This window comes from Leptonychotes weddellii, chromosome 4 (genome assembly GCF_054177405.1).
Source record: "Leptonychotes weddellii isolate Sample4059 chromosome 4, ASM5417740v2, whole genome shotgun sequence".
NCBI classification, from domain to species: Eukaryota; Metazoa; Chordata; class Mammalia; order Carnivora; family Phocidae; genus Leptonychotes; species Leptonychotes weddellii.
In genome coordinates, this window is record NC_138372.1 from 155,933,711 (window position 1) to 155,951,499 (window position 17,789).

General features: G+C 41.1%; 1 protein-coding gene across 9 annotated transcripts in view; it reads left to right on the forward strand.

Moving 5' to 3' along the window:
- The first annotated feature begins 363 nt into the window (after positions 1-363).
- The window catches only part of TBC1D31 (TBC1 domain family member 31), a 64,950-nt gene continuing 47,524 nt past the window's right edge, over positions 364-17,789 (forward strand). For 3 of the 9 annotated variants that reach the window (XR_014144366.1, XM_081816478.1, XM_081816480.1), the window contains exons 1-4: positions 364-631; positions 4,271-4,417; positions 8,091-8,206; positions 11,778-11,956. Coding sequence is in view for 8 of the 9 variants with exons in the window: in XM_081816478.1 (XP_081672604.1) it covers positions 555-631; positions 4,271-4,417; positions 8,091-8,206; positions 11,778-11,956 (519 nt within the window). In the remaining variant the exon portion in view is untranslated. The remainder of the gene's footprint in view (positions 632-4,270; positions 4,418-8,090; positions 8,207-11,777; positions 11,957-17,789) is intronic. The other 6 variants (XM_081816476.1, XM_081816479.1, XM_081816475.1 and 3 more) reach the window with 5 other exon arrangements.

Genomic DNA, 17,789 nt, shown 5'->3' on the forward strand with positions numbered 1-17,789 from the left:
GTATTTGGGTCCTTCTCTAATAGTTGTCTCTACAACCCTTAATCCCTAAACTCACTGTAGAAAGGAACGCAGGGACCGCAGGAGAAAACCACTTTTATTGCCTCGGTGGGGAGCCTAAAACCCCGCGAGGCCCCAAAAGGGCAGAATTCTCTCGCGGATTCCGGCGCCCTGTGCCACCTGCAGAAAACTACGATTCCCAGAAGGCTTTGGGCCCCGGGATTGGGGGTGGATCTCTAAAAGGGGCGGAGTCTAAGAGAAGGTCGTTGGCCGGTTCCACTGCCCGGAGCTGTAGGGGTCGCCTGGGCGGAGTTGGGAGGAAAACCGCCTCCCTATTGGCTGTGAATAGAAAGGTCGGCGTCCAGGGAGCGGATGGTCGCGTCGCGGGGATCCCGGACGCCGGGGCGGGAGCTCAAATCTCCCGGGTCGGGAGCTTAAATTTCCCGGGCGGGAGCGCGGGGCCTACCGGGAAGGCGCCGGGTCGGTTGTGCGCCCGGCGGCGGCGGCGGCGGCGGCGGCGGCGGCGGCGGCGGCGGCTGCCGCGAGTGGGCTTCGCCATGCAGAGCACAGACCTGGGCAACAAGGAGAGCGGCAAGCTGTGGCACCGCAAGCCCTCCCCGGCCGCTCGGGACGGGTAAAGGCGGCGGGCTGCGGACGGGCCTGGAGGCCGGCGAGGGGCGGGTCTGCGTCCTTGCAGAGGCGTTGGAGGCGCTGTTGGGGAGGGTTTCGGGAAGGGGTGCAGGGGGCCGGGTGGAGGTTCGGGCTCGGCCTCTGACCTGCCCCGGATCCCTGGCCCGGATGACCTCTTGAAAGGCAGGTAGCCTGAGTCCTGCTGTGCTCCGGACGCAGAGGTCGTCAGAGACCCCTTCCCGGTCGTGGGCCGGGGGTCGGCGAGGAGCGCGCGAGAATTTGTACCAGGGCTCTGCCTGCCTGAATTATCGTAGGAGCCCTGAAGCATTCCCGGCGCACAGTAGATGCTCAGCAAATATTTGTTAACGATTGCAGCTGGAAAAGAACTCAGGACGAACGATGCAGGGACAGGGGAACAGTGCACGTCTACCCCTTCCGAATGCTGCAACTTATCCATCTTAAATCATCGTTTATATTCAGACAAGCATGCATCCATCAACTGTTGGTTGAGCACCTACTCTGTGCCAAGCTTCTAAGCTCTGGGGGACAGCAGTGGAACAAAAACTCCCGGTTTTGTGGCGTTTACACGTTAGCGTGTATGGCGGTGACGACCGGGGGTTACATCCTACAGTGCAAGGTGGCCCTTCTAGTAAGGCCAGCGCTGCTGCTGCTGCTGGTTGCTTTTGTTTGTTTTTAAATAGACTTCTTTTTTTTTTAGGACAGCTTTAGGTTCACAGCCAAATTGAGAGCAAGGGACAGAGATTTTCCCCGTATACCCCCCTGCACTCACACATGCATAGCCTCCCTATTATCAGTATCCCCCATCAGAGAGGTGTTTTTATTGCAGCTGATGAATCTGCATTGACACAGCATCATCACCCGAAGTCCACAGTTGATGCTAGGATTCACTTTGGTGTTGTGTGTTCTGTGGGTTTGGGCAAATGTACAATGACATATATACACCATTATAGTATCATACAAAGTATTTTCACTGCCCTAAAAGTCTTCTGTGCTCTGCCTGTTTTTCCCTCCCTCCCCAGCTCTTCTTTTCATTCTGATCCCAGATACCTGACCTGTTTGAGTCTTAGCCACTCAAGACTTAAGTGGAAACCTTTGCCCCAAGTGGTGCCATCTTGCTTCCATTTGCTGCACACAGACCGATCCTATTGCTTTTAATTTCCTAAGATTTCATGGCCTTTGCTGCATCACTTGAATTCATGTTTCTGTTCCTGGTAATTTTTCTGTTGATCCTTTGGTTGCTTCTCAACAAATCAACAGACTTCAAGTGCCTGCTATGCTTGCTTGAACCACCCGGCTGGACGTTGTTAACAGCTTGTTTGGTTTCTGGTTGCCGTCAGCCCCTTAGCAATGCTGCTGTCCCATCAACTCTATTGAATAAAAAATTCTGTTTAGAGTAGGGATTCTTCAGTAGGGATTTTCATTTCCAAACTTGGAGTTTATGTAAATACTACCCCTACTTATGTTCTCGAAATGTTCTGAAAGTTATTGCCAACCCACAGTAATTCTATTTCTTGCTGTTATAAAATATCCAGATATACATGCAAGATTCAAAAAAGGAAAGAAACGAGTTTTATGCAAATGTTATTTGCTCCCACTAAACCATGGCTTTTTTTCTGTTCATCAAAACCCATTGTTGTGGTGTCGAGAGGCAAGGGGCATAGACCGAGGAGTCAGATGGACTTTAGTTGAAGTAAATGTCCATTTACTAGTTCTGTGACCTTGGGCAAGTTAATCACTAAGACTGTAGGTGAAGATAATCATGCCTGCCAGACAGGGTTGTCTTAGGGCATTATAAAGACTTTAAAATAGTGTCTCATGCATCTTGGTGTTCGGTAAATATTTGATTTTTAAATTATGTTTAAGGACTGAGGAACTGTCAGACAGCCTGTGAGCAATTGAAAGGCAGTTGTTCTAGAATAAATGCTGATATGTGTGCATTATGTGAAATCAGAGGGGCAGGATGTTGCTATTATAGTGATTATTATTTAGATGGTAGGGTTATAATCAGTTTTATTTTTTAGTGTTTTTCCATACTTTCCTTATTTTGAACAATGATCATGAATAATTTTGTAATCCAAACACATAGTAAATGTTACAGAAACAAGAGCTGAGGGAAAAGTCCTTCACTCTGTCTGATTTTAACTGCCGGGGAACATTTTGATATTATTATTCATTTCAATATATTTATTCTCCCCCTCTCCCCTTTGGGGATGTCAAAGGAAAACCAGAGCTTGACAGTAGTTAAAGTGGTAAAAACAGATTTTATTCCTCTATTTCAATAGAGGAAAGGAGACTTCAGTATAACACTGGGCTCAGCTCTGGATACAGCCTGGGCAAGTGGGGATGTACCACCAAGGAGCAGGGTGGGAGGCAGTGGATGGAAAATCACTAAGAGGAAACATCTAGGATAAGGGAGTTCTGGGTAAACCAACCTAAAGAGATTGTTGCTGAAGACAGGCCAGGGTGATTAGATGTCAGCTGGGAGATGGTGAAGAATGAGAAACTGACCAGTTATCACGGATGATCAGGGGTTCTAATTAAACAGACTGAGCAGAGTTCATGCTAAAATTAGATTTTACAAGGAAGCGCACAAATGAAGTGCCTCTGAGAAGGTTCAGGAGCCAGACTAAAGAATCTTTGTCAGGGACTTGATAAACATAAGTATCGTAAGAATTTTGCTGTTTCACCCAATGAAAAGCCTTAAGTTTAAACTGAAGAAAATGTTTAATACACTTAATTCAGTGTAGTATTTTTTAATGAAGTGATAATGAGGAAGATAAGTGTTTCTAAGATTGGAGTTCAGAAACTCACAAAAAGTCAATTAAGATAAAAATGTTCATGATTTGAAAACTACTGTCGCAACAAAGAAGGGGATTATTCTGATCTTGGTGACCTGAATAGACACATATAAATTATTTTAAGAAGTTAGTTATTCTGTGCTGCAAGTTTTCTAACAGGTTTCTTTTCAACAGATACATGGTACATGATCTTCTCAAAAAAATAGTAACTTTAGACCAGTAGAGCTGAAAGTAGAGCTCATGTACACTTAATTCACTTTGGAACACTTTATATTACAAAATTTCATTAAGCTATCTTAAAATTAAGATACTGAATTGAAACTTTTCTGACATGTGGTGGCTTGTGATTTACATAAAACTACTTGTCACTTTCGCATGTGTTTATTGCTTCATGTAACAATTTGACTAAATCAAAAATACATTCTCTTTTATCTTGTTTTTATCTATCACTTAGTCACAGTTTATGAATCTGTTCATATGTGTGCTTGTTTCTTTAATATCTGTCTTCTCCACTAAACTGAAAGTTCGCTGAGGGCAGGGCCTGTGTCTGTCAGTTACTTTCAGGCCCCAGCTTGCTCAGCGTGTGACACATAGTGAATTTTCAAGTATTTGATGAATATATGCACAGTAGCCACTTTGATAATGAATAACTTTCTCAACTGCTTTCAGAAATCACTGGGATTGCTTCTAGAAGAGTAGCAGGAGAGGGAAGAACGGGTAGCAGGAAACTTCAAAATTAGTGAAGTATACTATAAAAGCCGTATTTTTCATAATAAGTAATGCTTGACCTAGAATTAAATATATTGTTTGTTTGCTTCTGACAGGATTATAGTGAACATCATTCACAGCACTTGTGACTACCTTCCCAAAGTCTTGCGATTTTTGAATGTGGCTTTTGATAGCTCAGGTGATCGCTTAATTGCTGGGGACCATCAAGGAAATATCTATGTTTTTGACTTGTATGGAAACAGGTGAGCAGATACCTTTGATATATATCGTATTTAACAAGTCATTTATTGCCAATTTTAGTACCTCTTATTAATTATTCATTCAGCAAGATTCATCAAGTTCTTACTATATTTCAGGTACTTGTGAAACACTCATAAATGCTGACGGAAGAAAGTGGGAAAGCATAGAAAATATGGTTAGATTTTTTTAGAGAATTCAAGTTCCAGTTTGCACAGTATCTCTAGTAGCTTGTTTTTCCTTAAATTTAAAAATTTACTCTTGCTCACTTATCAGTGTCTGGTACTTCATCGGGTAATTTAGAAAGAGCATAATTTCCTTTGTATATTATTGTTTCAGTTTACACATCTAGCAGTTTTAAAGAATTGATCCTCACTCGTCTGCTTCCTCTTCCTTTGCTGAACAGTTTCGTACAGAAGCAGTTAGGTGGGATTGACGGAGGGAGTCATCCGTGCAATGGGGGTAGGTGGGAGGGAGAACCATGTCCGCCTGGCAGTCAGGAGGTGTCTGTGTGGGGGATGGGGCAGTCATGGGAAACACCGGAGACTTTGATCAAGTGAGTAAATATGTTGAGGATAATGGGGGCCAGGTTTCTAACGATTGGAAAGGGGAGTTACAAATATGGAAAGGCAGAAAACGAGAACAAACCCTGGGGTACTGGATTGGAATTGGATATATCTGAGTGCACAGCCGGTTTTGAATATATAGACATAGAAATAAATAGAAGTATGTGAGTGAATGAATGCATTATAGGTACATATGTTTCCTAGTTTTGTCCACTTATAGGACCTGGGAGCAACAACACCCCAGTCGCAGTGAATACACCCAGTGCCCAGTTCTGTTCTAAATACCACGCTCTGCTAAGAGTAGTCAGGGATCCTTGCAGAAATGGCCAGTTTCAGGATGCAGCAAGGGAAAGTACAAGGTGAGCCTGGAACATTTTGTAGCCAGAAAGGAGGAATTATTTAAAGAAAGAGTGTCCAAAGGACATAAATGTCAGCTTAAAAGAGCTCCTTCTTGCCATATTGGAGACACTTGGAGTATCAAAATAAATAATGATAGTAAGGGGTCATACCCATTGAGTGAAATAGAAATCTATGACTTCATGCTGTAATCAAGAAACAATTTGATTAGAAAGGATACTCGCATAGTCACAAAGCAGCTCCCCACAAAATACTTATTAATTATAGAGGGGGAAAGGTTAGTTTTGCAGTGAAGAAGTCGAGCAGACACACTACCTTATCAAATGATTACATGAGTAGTGGGACAAATCAGAATTTGTGTGCCACCTGACAGGGCGCAGTGGAAACAGGAGAGTATCACTTTTGTGGTATTCCTACCAGGACCATGGCACCTGAATCCGATCGGTGGGATCATCAGACAGGCAAAGCGAAATTAAGGGATTATACAACCAGATGGCCCGTAATCTTCCCGAGGGTCAAGGTCATGAACGTTGTAGAAAAACCAGAAGAATTATTCCAGTCTGAGGAAGACCAGAGCCATGACAAGTAAAGGCATGAGTCTGGACTGATCCTTCTGCTGTCAAGGACATTCTTGGGCACAAGTGGCAAAACTGAATGGGGTCTGAGGATTAGGCGGTGGTAACATATAAATGTAATTTTCTGATTTTGATAGTTGTATTTTGATTATAGGGGAGAATTTTCTTGTTTGTAAGAATCATGATCTCGGTAACTTATTCTCGAAGAGTTCAGGAAAAGAAGAGGTCGTATATAATTAATTTCTCTGTGACCTATTAGATATCTGTTAGTCACGGTTTCTGCTCTTTACCAAAAAAGTAACAGTCACAGTTCTCCCACCCTTTTACTCTTGCCTCATGCACCCTGCCAGTTCTCAATCTTAAATCCACACGACTGTCTCATCTCTGTTTCCACTGCTGAAGAAAACAAAAATTGCTCTTGAGGGACTCCATTACCAAACAGTGGACTTCAGCATTAATGAAGCTTTCCCTTCATTTGCTCATCAATAGTTATTATTTTATCAATAGTTATTACTTCTCTCACTCTCCCCCAGCTTCCAGGACTTCGCCCGCTTCCTTATCTCCTTGGGTACGACCCTACTCTTGCTCGACTCCCTGGCCTCCTAAACTCATGAGCAAAGAGACACTTTCAAGCTTCCCTTCCTCTTCCCCAGAGCAGCCTCAGATACCTGGCCGTCCCTATGGTTGGCTTATTCGTGAAATAAGTGATCCTGCTTTCTTCCATTGCTAATCTCGATCGTTTGTAGCCACCCCTGGGACTTGGCACCATGAGTGTTCCTCTCTTTTATTTTGTCCACTGTCCCTTTCTCTCTGTAAATATTCACAGCCGAGTGGAGGAGCAGGTGGCAGAGCTGAGACCTGAAATCAGGCCTGTCGGATTCTAATGCCCGCCATGCTGGGGCCCCTTGGAAATTTTACTTGCCTAATCCACTCGTCTCTTTTCCTTTCTCATCTTACTAAATACTCGTCTTCACTTCCGCCCTGGAATTTTTTTCTTTTGCTTCAAGGTACAGCTCTTTCCTGACTTTTCTACTTTGCTGATCATTTTCCCCCGCTTGTTTTGCTGACTCTTCTGCCAGAGCCTACCTGTTGTGCTGCTTGGGCATCTTCGTTGGCCTGCTCCCTTCCACGTTCTCATTCATAATCTCGTCAGCACCAAGCCTAAGGCTTCAGCTGCCGTGCAAATACTGTTAACCCAGATCTGTTTCTACCCCCTTCTGGATTTAGGCTGTCCAGTGCCATAGCCACTAGGGGCATCGAGCTCTGGAGCCCGTGAAAGCGGGCTAGTCCGAATTGAGATGTGTTGTTAGTGTAAAATACACACTGGGTTTGGGAGACTCAGTATGAAAAAAAGAATATAAAATATCTCAATAATTTTTTATTGGTTAAATGTTGAAATGACAAATACGTGTTAAGTAAAATATGTTATTAAGATTAATTTTACCTTTTTCTTTTTACTTTTGCGACGTGGCTCCTAGAAAGTTTTAAATTACACCTGTGGCCTGCCCTATATTTCTTGGACAGCACAGCTCTAAATGTTTTTGCGAAGGCCTTGAACTCAACATATTTAAAGCCAGACTTATTTCCTACCCCCAAACTTGTCCCTCTTTTGCCCAATCTTGAAAACTTGATTTTTTAGTAAATTAAAACTCTGTGTGCCAAGTACTCTGCTAAGCACTTAGCATATGTTATTTCATTCAGTCAGCGTATTAGTTCACTTAAGTACTTAATCATCTCTTTTTTTACCTTCATTTTGCACGTGAGGAATTCTTGATTCCTCCCTCTTCACTTCATGTTTGATGCATCACCAGCCCTTCTCCCACTTGACTCCTGACTCTTGTCGTGTTTGTCGTTTCCGTTGTAGACCCATAGCTCTGGTTGAGATGCTCTGTAGTAACTTGCTTCATGATCTCTTCTTTCTGGGCATTTACCATTGCTGCCAGAATCTTCTTCCTGAAAGACATGGCTGGTGGTAATTCCACTAAGCTTAAAACCTGTTAAGTAAATTCCAAATTCGTGTACGTGGCAGACAGCACTCTTCATAATGTGTTTTTGGCCTACCAAAATGAGGGTTCGTTTTTCTGGGTTTCATTTTCTTCATATCTGAGGACTTCTCCAACGTAGTAAGATTTATGATTATTGGAAGAATTTCTGATACTAATGCAGTAATCTCTTAATAGGTTTAATCTTGTTCAGCGAACAGCACAAGCTTGCACGGCTCTGGCCTTTAATCTCCGTAGGAAGTCTGAATTCCTTGTGGCATTAGCTGATTATTCTATTAAATGTTTCGATACAGGTAAGAAGTCCTCCTATTTATCTTTTGAATAAGAGTCAAATTTAGACTGAGGTACTGCAAGGAGTTTGCCAGTCTGTCTCACTGCAGACATCACCTGCAAGTTTAGGGGTCCCGGGACCATCCTCACATCAGATCAGCTGTTTACAAACTCAGGGTTCCCCACAACTACCATCAGGTTTGATAATTCACTAGAATGACTCCCAGAACTAAGGAAAGCACTCTGCTTACAATTATAGTTTTAATGCAGCAGAAGGTTACAAATCCAAACCAGCCAAAAGGAAGGATGAATGGGGTAGAATGTGGGAGGCTCCCAGAAGAGAAGCTGCCGTTATCCTTAGGGACACATTACCCTCCCAGCATCAGTAAGTGGCTGTCCATGCTGAGTATTGCCAAACCAAAAATTCACCTAAGCTTTGAGGTCCAGGGCTTTTTATGGAGGCTCCATGACAGATATGACTGGTTGGATTATTGCTTACTGGTTTGAACTCTAATTTCCAGCCCTCCTCCTCTCTCTGGAGGTTGGGCGAATATCATGTGACCCAAAGCCCCAGCCTTCCAGTCACTCCCACGGTTGGTCTTTCCCATGTGGCCAGCCCCACTCTGAGGTTCTGTCCTTAGGTCAGCCAGCTGCTATTGCCTGAGGGGCCTGCCATGAATAACAGAGACACTGCGTCACTGGGGAGGCTAGGGGTTTAGAGATTGCCTCCCAGGAACCTGGACAAAGCCCCGGTTCCTTAGTACTTAGGTACAAGAATAATAACCTTCTTAATATATCTTATGTATTGTATACCACATCGTATATTTTTAGAGAATTTAGAGTTCGGTAAACTGAAGCTCTTAAGAAAAAAGATATCTCAACTGTATTGTTTTTTCTTGTTATTATAGTAATTGATAGAATATGTAGAAAGATAATAATAACCAGGGCGCCTGGGTGGCTCAGTTGGTTAAGCGTCCGACTCTTGGTTTCAGCTCAGGTCATGATCTCAGGATGCTCTCTCTCCCTCTCTCTCTCTCTAATAAATAAATAAAATCTTTTAAAAAAAGAAAGATGATAATAACCATAGTAATATTTGTGATAGCTAACACTTACATAGTGTTTACTCTTTGCCAGGTACTGTTCTGTGACTTTATACATATTAATTTTAATTGTCATAAAACCCACAGATGTGGATGATATTATTTCCATTTCGCAGATGAGGAGACTGAGGCACAGAAGTAACTTGACCAAGGTCCCACGGCTTGTAAGCAGTGGAGCCAGGATTCCTAACCTGGAAGCCTAGCTCCAGGGGCCCTGCTCTTAATCACTACTATGCCCTCACTGCTTGTAAGAAGACAAACTAGTCATCCTTCAGTAAAGCCCAGATGCAGTCCATGTTTTTATAGTAGGGACCTATCTTTCCAGTCTGTTTTTTCTGCATATATCTCTTTTACGGTCTTTTTTTTTTTTAAGATTTTATTTATTTGTTTGTTTGAGAGAGAAAATGAAATGCACGCACACAAACAGGGAGGGAGGGCAGGAGGAGAGAGAGAGGCTCTCAAGCAGACTCCCTGCTGAGCAGGCAGCCTGATGATGCAGGGCTCCATCTCACGATGCTGAGATCATGACCTGAGCCCAAACAAAGAGTTGGAGGCTTAACCAGCTGAGCCACCCAGGCGCCCCACCTCTTCTACATTCTAACAAACATGATCATCCTATCTAGATTGTTTTGTGGAATCATTTTCTTACCTCATTAAAAATGCATGCAGTATTTTAAAATCAGCATGTAATACTCTACTCTGTAGGTGTTGGCAGTACCATAATTATTAAACCTGTTACCTATCAGTGGACTTTAAACTGTCTCCAGTTTTTGGTTACAGACCCTACTGTCACAGAAATTCTGAAAAACTAAATGTTTATACTCATCTGTGATTGCTTCCCTTGGACTCCATCCATTCTCCTCTTCTCCCTTCCCAGGTCCATCTTCTTACAGTCTCTTCTGTCTGTTGAGCCCCTTCCCCCGCCAATGAAGCCCTTCCTTACAATGTTGTCGCCACCTCCCTGACCACCTCCCTCTTCACTGCTAAATCCTGACAGCTTCCAACAGCGGATTCTGATTCTTGCTCCCCCCCACTCCGACTCCTCTAAGGTCCTTAGTAACCTCTGATTGTTGAAACCCTCTTTGTACTTTTCATTCTACCTCTCAGTAGCATTTAGTACTTTGCATTAGGGCAGGACCTTAGTTTTCATACTCTTCTCTCTCTTGGTTCTCCTCCTACCTCTCTTGACTGCTTCTTACTAGGCTCTCTCCTGGGTTATTTGAGTGGTCCCTAGACTTTTGGATTTTTCACTCAGTTAAAAAGAAAAAGTAGAGAACAACCCACATGGGTTGTCAGCTTTTAATTTTGCTAAATGACATTGGAAAAAACAGTAGAATTTCATTTCACGAAGTGAGTTTTTTTTAACATAAAGAAACTTAGAAGGATATAATACTCAATTAAAAGGTAGTACTTTAAATTTAGCTTTATGAAAACCTCATTTCATCATCCTTTTTTTTCCTCATTTCACTGAAAACCAGTGAAGAGTTGATCATTAACTAATGCCAGACTTTAGACTGGTGTTTGGAAACTACTGCTCTCTCCCCAGGGGTTTCTCTCTCTTCCCTCTGTTTTCAGTTTTAACCTACTTTGTGTCTTAATGCTTCCCAGATTTACATCTTGCTTTCGGACTATTCTCCTCAGTTTCATCTTTCTGGAGGAAAAAATTCTGATCATGAAAGTAAAACTTGCCTACCATAGCAAATTTGGAAACACAGGAAAATGTAAAGAGAACATAAAAATCACTAATAATTCTATGACCCAGTGATAATTGTCGTGATGTTTTCGGTATTTGCCAGCTGTTTTCTGTGTTGCTCTCTCACACATGCATGCACACACCTCAGGATCAGTTTTAAGAATCAAATTCATGATCACTTCTTCCCACACTGCTGGATCTGTTTCTCCTCATGTACTTCTTAAATCAGTTACTAATATCGCCATCTCGTTAGATAACTAAGCTAGAACCACTGAAGACTTACCTCATCCTTTATTTCAACACATCTATTTGATCACAAAGTCCTTTGAATTTCTCCCTCATAGCTCTTGAATTTGTTTCTTTCTCCATTGTCACATTTTTTGTTTAGACCTTCCTTATCTCCTCCCTGGATTATCACAGCAACAAATAAATCAGTTGTCTAATCTTTTCCTTCTTCCCAATGTATTCACCATGTACCTTCAAAGTGCTCGCTCTAAAATACACACCAGATATGATACTCTTCTACACAAAACTATGCCTCCCAAGAGAAAGCCCAAACTCCCTATTGTCACATTGAAAGCTGTTCTTAAGCCCTTTTTCATTTGGCCTCATCTCCTCACGTGTCGATGATATTCATGTTACTAATGAGTTCCATTGTGCGTTTTATCAACTAGCCAACTAAGCTTTTACTTTTGTAGTGTAGTGTAATGAAGGTGTCTCATAAAAACCTAGCCATCGATCGAATCCATTCTGGGATGACATAGAGTGTTTTACCTGTGTAACTTTTACTCTTCACCACAGTTACCAAGGAGCTCGTTAGCTGGATGAGAGGCCATGAGTCATCAGTGTTTTCGATCTCTGTGCATGCCTCAGGGAGATACGCCATCACTACTTCTTCCGACACGGCCCAGCTATGGGACTTGGATACCTTTCAGAGGAAAAGAAAGCTGAATATTCTACAGTCTGTGGGTATCCAAAAGGTCAGTGGAGGTGGGGCGCATCTTGGTCTGTTGTGCTTCTCAGACCAGTTTCTTGGTCAGCAGGATTTATAGATGATAGAAGAGTAGTGAATGATTCACTTTGTCCGACAAACTGTGTTCTCCTAACGCAGCCACACGCAAAGCCGAGTGGCCCACGGGATTGAAGATGTTGCCTGCGGCTACAGTTCATAACTTACTGAGTTTTTGTCTTAAAAAATTTCAAACATAAATTTGTAAGAATTTCAAAGTGAACCCATGTGCACCATTAGATTCTACCATTAACATGTTCCTATATTATCCTTTACTGTACTTATGTCCCTATACTGTATTATGGATCTATCCATTTTCTGTCCATTCTTTTTCTTTTTCATTTTAAGTGAATTGTGATGTCAGTATACTTGCCCATAAATACTTAAGCCTGAATTTAATTGACTAGGGCTCAGGTATTTGTTGATGTGAAATTTATATATAATGAAATGCACAAATCTTCAGTATTCATTTGTTAAGTTTTGTCAAATACATATACTTTTGTAACCTGTGCAGACCTATTACTACCATCATCCCAGAAAGTTCTCTTCTATCCCTTCCCAGGGAAGCACTGTCCTGATGTTTTTCTACCGTAGATTAGTTTTGTCCTAAAATTTCAAATAAATAGAGCTAGTCAGTAATGGTATGTGTAAAGCTTTTCTCCTTCCGTGTGATGGTTTTGAGATTCATCCATGTTTTTGGACATAGCAGTAGTTCATTCCTTTTTATTGTTGATCAGTATTCCATTGTATACATATATCACTTTTTAAAAAATATACACTTCTATTGCTTTTTTTTAAGCTTCTAAGGCTTAATTTTTTTTTTCCATTTGATTAGCCTAATACTATTTTTGGGATTGTCTGAGTCTCCCGTGTGATTCATTCTATTGCTTCAGGTCATATTATACGCGCAGTATTGCTTTTAATATCTTGGTCATTAACGTGAACAGCTAGCAGTGCATGTCAACCAGAAATTTATTTTGTAGTCTCTATGGAAATCTCAGAGTTCTTTAGATTGCCTTTAATAATTTAAAAAAGATAAAAGTTGTAGCCAGCTTATTCTTCAGGGGGTTAGGCCAAATATCTTAGTAGGTCTTTTCTTCTTTAATTGCTTCAGCACTAAATTGAATTCTAAATTCCAAAGAAGAGCACATTGGGAATTGAACCCACAATGGAAATAGGGTTATGAAACAGTGACACAAAAACCATCTGTTCTTTTTACCATGAAATTAAAATTACTAGATGCTGGATCGTTGCCAATTCTAACCCTGCTTGGTCATTTAGACATTTTAGTTTAAAAGATAGGACTCTAAATGTTAGCAATATGAGAATAAAAGTTAGAAAATATATGTATCGTATGCAGTATGCATATAGGTATATTGTTCTAAAATAATAGAACATCATAGTCTCTACATTACCTGCAAACTTTTTCTCAAAGGACCAGATAGTAAATATTCTTGGTTTTGCAGACTAAGAGCAAAATTGAGGATATTATGTATATACTTATTTAACCATCTACAATGAAATAATTTTAAAGTGTAAAAACCACTCTTAGCTCCTGGGCTATACAAGGACTGAAGGGGCCAGATTGTTGCCATTCCTAGCTTATTCTATTGAAAATAGGAAGTAATTGTAAACTAATCTTATTCTTACCAAGTTTTTGCTAAATCTATGTTTTTCTTCCCGTTTCTGATTCTGTATTTTAAAGAGAACCTTTGTGACTTTTTGTGTGTGTGTGTGATACATGGTGACAAATGATGCCGTGAGTCTCATTTTATGATGGCTCCTTTTAATCTACAATAGTCTTCTGCTGGGGCACTGGGGTGGCTCAGTCGTTTAAGCGTCCGACTCTTGATTTTGGCCCAGGTCATGATCTCAGGGTGGTGAGATCAAGCCCTGCTTTGGGCTCTGCCCTCAGTGGCGAGTCTGCCTAAGATTCTCTGCCGCCCTGTCCCTCTGCCTTCCCCCTCGCCCCCCAAACACGTGCCCTCTCTCTCAAATAAATAAAGCTTTAAAAATAAAATAGCCTTCTACCATTTTTCCCATGACGTTATGATTTATTCATTTATTTATCTTGAGAGCAATCAGGCCAGTTGTCCTGGAAAATGCCCCAAATTCTGAATTTGTCTTACTGATCATCATTATGTCATTTAACTTATTCTTTGATTTGTATTTCTAGTAAAGCCAGAAGTTAAGTCTAAAGTTTCCAGTAGATTCCCGTTCAGCACTGTCGACGAGCTCTTCGATGTGTAGGAGGCAGATGTAGCCTCACGTGTCTCAGGGTTGGCCTCAGGACGGAGTGTGATAGCTGATCCCTAGCACCTGCCTGCTAGCACCTGCTGTGCTGTAGCAGGTGCTTAGAACCGGCTCCGCGGCAGCTGCTGCTACTTCTGCTCTTGTCCGCTGTTCTTATCTGTTACCTGGTTCTACTGTGGGATTATCTCAGTGCACTTAGTTATCTTTTTAAAAAGCTGTAAGGTAACTGTTCTGTCTCTTTTGAACTACATGAAATAGATGAATAATACCTCATTAGCAATTCAGAAACCCGAAAGTTTTCAAATAACTCACTTGGTGGCAAAATCCGATCTTGCCTGAACTCATTTGGCAGCAAAACCTGAACTGAACTGACAGGAGGCTGAAATGTTAATATGTTTGAGTCATAGAGTGTTGCTCCGGGTCACCCAGGGGTTCTACATACTGTTACAGAATATACATCATATTACCTTTCTCAGATCGGAAGTAATTCTGAATTCTGGAACACATCTAACACCAAGGGTTTCGGAAAAATAACTGTGGACCTTTGATTTCAAAATGTTTTTCTTTTTTTTTTTTTTAAGATTTTATTTATTTCAAGAGCGAGAGAGCACATGCGTGAGCAGGGGGAGGGGCAGAGGGAGAGAGAATCTCAAGCAGACTCCCCGCTGAGCATGGAGCCCAGTGCAGGGCTCGATCTCACCACCCTGAGATCATGGCCTGAGCCAAAATCAAGAGTCAGGCGCTTAACCAACTGAACCACCCAAGCGCCCCTGATTTCAAAAATGTTTTTAAAGAACCTATCATTCCAACATTTTTCCACTGGTTTTTGTACCTGGCAATAGGAATAATCAATACCAATAGCAATAGATACCAATTGTTGAATATTTACTATGTACCTAACATTTTCTTTAGTTATTTTTAAACTTAAATAATCCTAAAAGTAGATACTACTCTCATTTTACAAATGGGGAATCTGAAGTTCAGAAATATTAAGTAATGTGCCCAGTGTCACATAGCTTTCCAAAGATTTGTGGTTTGAATCTAAGCCTGTCTTATTCCAGAGTCACTCCATTATACCATACTGCCTCTTGGATAAGCCAGTTACACCTCTTCATATTAGTAAATTTTGATTATTTTGTTGATGTTTGAGGTAGAATATTTAAATTAAATATTTAGTTTGGGATTTTTGAATAAATCCTAGGGTATCTGATTACTATGGTTCAGTATGTATTGGAAAAGGTTTAGTGATGGATATGAGATAACATTTAACAAAGAATGTGTTACTAAACTTAATTTAGTCTCTGTATACAGTGGGTGCTCACTAAATTTCTGCTGAATTGTGCATTTGACTTAACTTGCTCTTTATTACTGTACTGAACTCTCAACCTGAAAAGGTATATTGTTCTAAAATAATAGAACATCATAGCCTCTACATTACCTGCAAACTTTTTCTCAAAGGACCAGATAGTAAATATTCTTGGTTTTGCAGACTAAGAGCAAAATTGAGGATATTATGTATATACTTATTTAACCATCTACCATGAAATAATTTTAAAGTGTAAAAACCATTCTTAGGGGGCGCCTGGGTGGCTCAGTCGTTAAGCGTCTGCCTTCGGCTCAGGTCATGATTCCAGGGTCCTGGGATCGAGCCCCACATTGGGCTCCCTGCTCAGCGGGAAGCCTGCTTCTCCCTCTCCCACTCCCCCTGCTTGTGTTCCCCTCTCTTGCTGTGTCTCTCTCTGTCAAATAAATAAATAAATAAATCTTTAAAAAAAAAAAAAAACCATTCTTAGCTCCTGGGCTATACAAGGACTCACATCCCTCTCAAAGTGAGTTGGAAAGCCTAGCATTTTCGTATTTTATGAGGAAAAACTGCAGCCCTACCCTTTTACCCAACCCTTCAAAAAGTATATTTTGTTAGTGCTTTTAAATTTTTTTTTTTTTAAAGATTTTATTTATTTATTTGAGACGGAGACAATGAGAGACAGAGAGAGAGCATGAGAGGGAGGAGGGTCAGAGGGAGAAGCAGACTCCCCGCCGAGCAGGGAGCCCGATGCGGGACTCGATCCCGGGACTCCAGGATCATGACCTGAGCCGAAGGCAGTCGCTTAACCAACTGAGCCACCCAGGCGCCCTTAAATTTTTTTTCTAAGCTTTTTATGATTGTCAAGAGATGACACTATCTAAATAATGACATGATTCATTAGGAACAATTTTATAATCATTAAAATCTGCAATTAAAATCACAAATCTAGTAATGAATAATCATGTAGGCCATAATCTATCACAGCTATTCCCCTAAAATAGCAGTTGGTGTTCATTAACTTTTAAGCTTTTGCTTCTTCCAGTAGGAATAAACTTTATTACTTTTCTAGAAAAATATTGCTAATTATAATAAAAATATTAAGTCACTTTTTTCAACATTGGCTTTCAAACAGTGTTTCAGTGCATTGATTATAGATCACAGTGTATTTATCGCATATTCTTTCAATAAGACTTTTCTATTACAAATCTTCTGAATCTGTTGGCAGTCTACCAGAGATTGTCTTTGACAAAGCGAGCCAAGGACAAAAGCGAGGGTTGAATCAGGCAAGGACAGCAGTCAAATTAGCATTTTTTATTGTGTCTTATTAGCATTAACACTGAGTAGATGGTTTTAATTAACCAGTAAGTCCCATCATGCATTATGTATGTGTGTATGCATGCATTGTGGTTTTTTAACACTATTTACTATTTTAAAAGATACTGTTGTATGTATATGAGAAAAGTAGTTCGTGATAATAGCCTTCAACTATTGTTATAAAAATTACAGGTTTCTTGGGGTGCCTGGGTGGCTCAGTCGGTTGAGCATCCAACTCTTGATTTCGGCTCAGGGCTGTGAGATGGAGCCCTGTGTCGGGCCCGCGCTGGGCATGGAGCCTGATTAAGATTTTCTCTCCCTCTGCCCCTCCCTCCACCTCTAAGGAAAAAAAAAAAACAACAAAACTATTAAAAATAATTAGGGGTTTCAATTCCTGTGAAGTTTTTATAGTAATATCATTAACTATTAGAATCATTTCTTAACTGTATATATACATAGTAGGCTAAGTGACAACACAAATTAGATGCAAGGTTGCAGAAGTATTTCATTTAGGTGCCTTATTGATTCATTATGTTTGTAACGCTGGAGAAAGCCGCGGTAGATTTGGTGTTGAGCCTGCTTTTCCCCTGGCCATTTTCGGTCTGCCCCCTCTCATTACCGTGCTGACAGCCTCCAGATTGTAAATACTCCAGAGACATTCCAGTGTTCGAGATGTTGAACACTTCATCCCCAAAGAATGTAGCATTTCAGAGAAAACAGGCCTCCTTCTGACACTAGTAAATGGTGAAGGTGTGTGACCAATCAGGGATCGGAATAAGAGGCTGCAAGTTGTTCAGGGTGTTCTGCCTCCTCAGTGAGTCCCTGTTCCTCTCCAACACAAGACCAAATCATATATTCTTAAAAAAATAATAAAGCTTGTAAAGACAAACTGGCGGAAACAAGGACGAAATATGTTCAAATAGAAAGTATT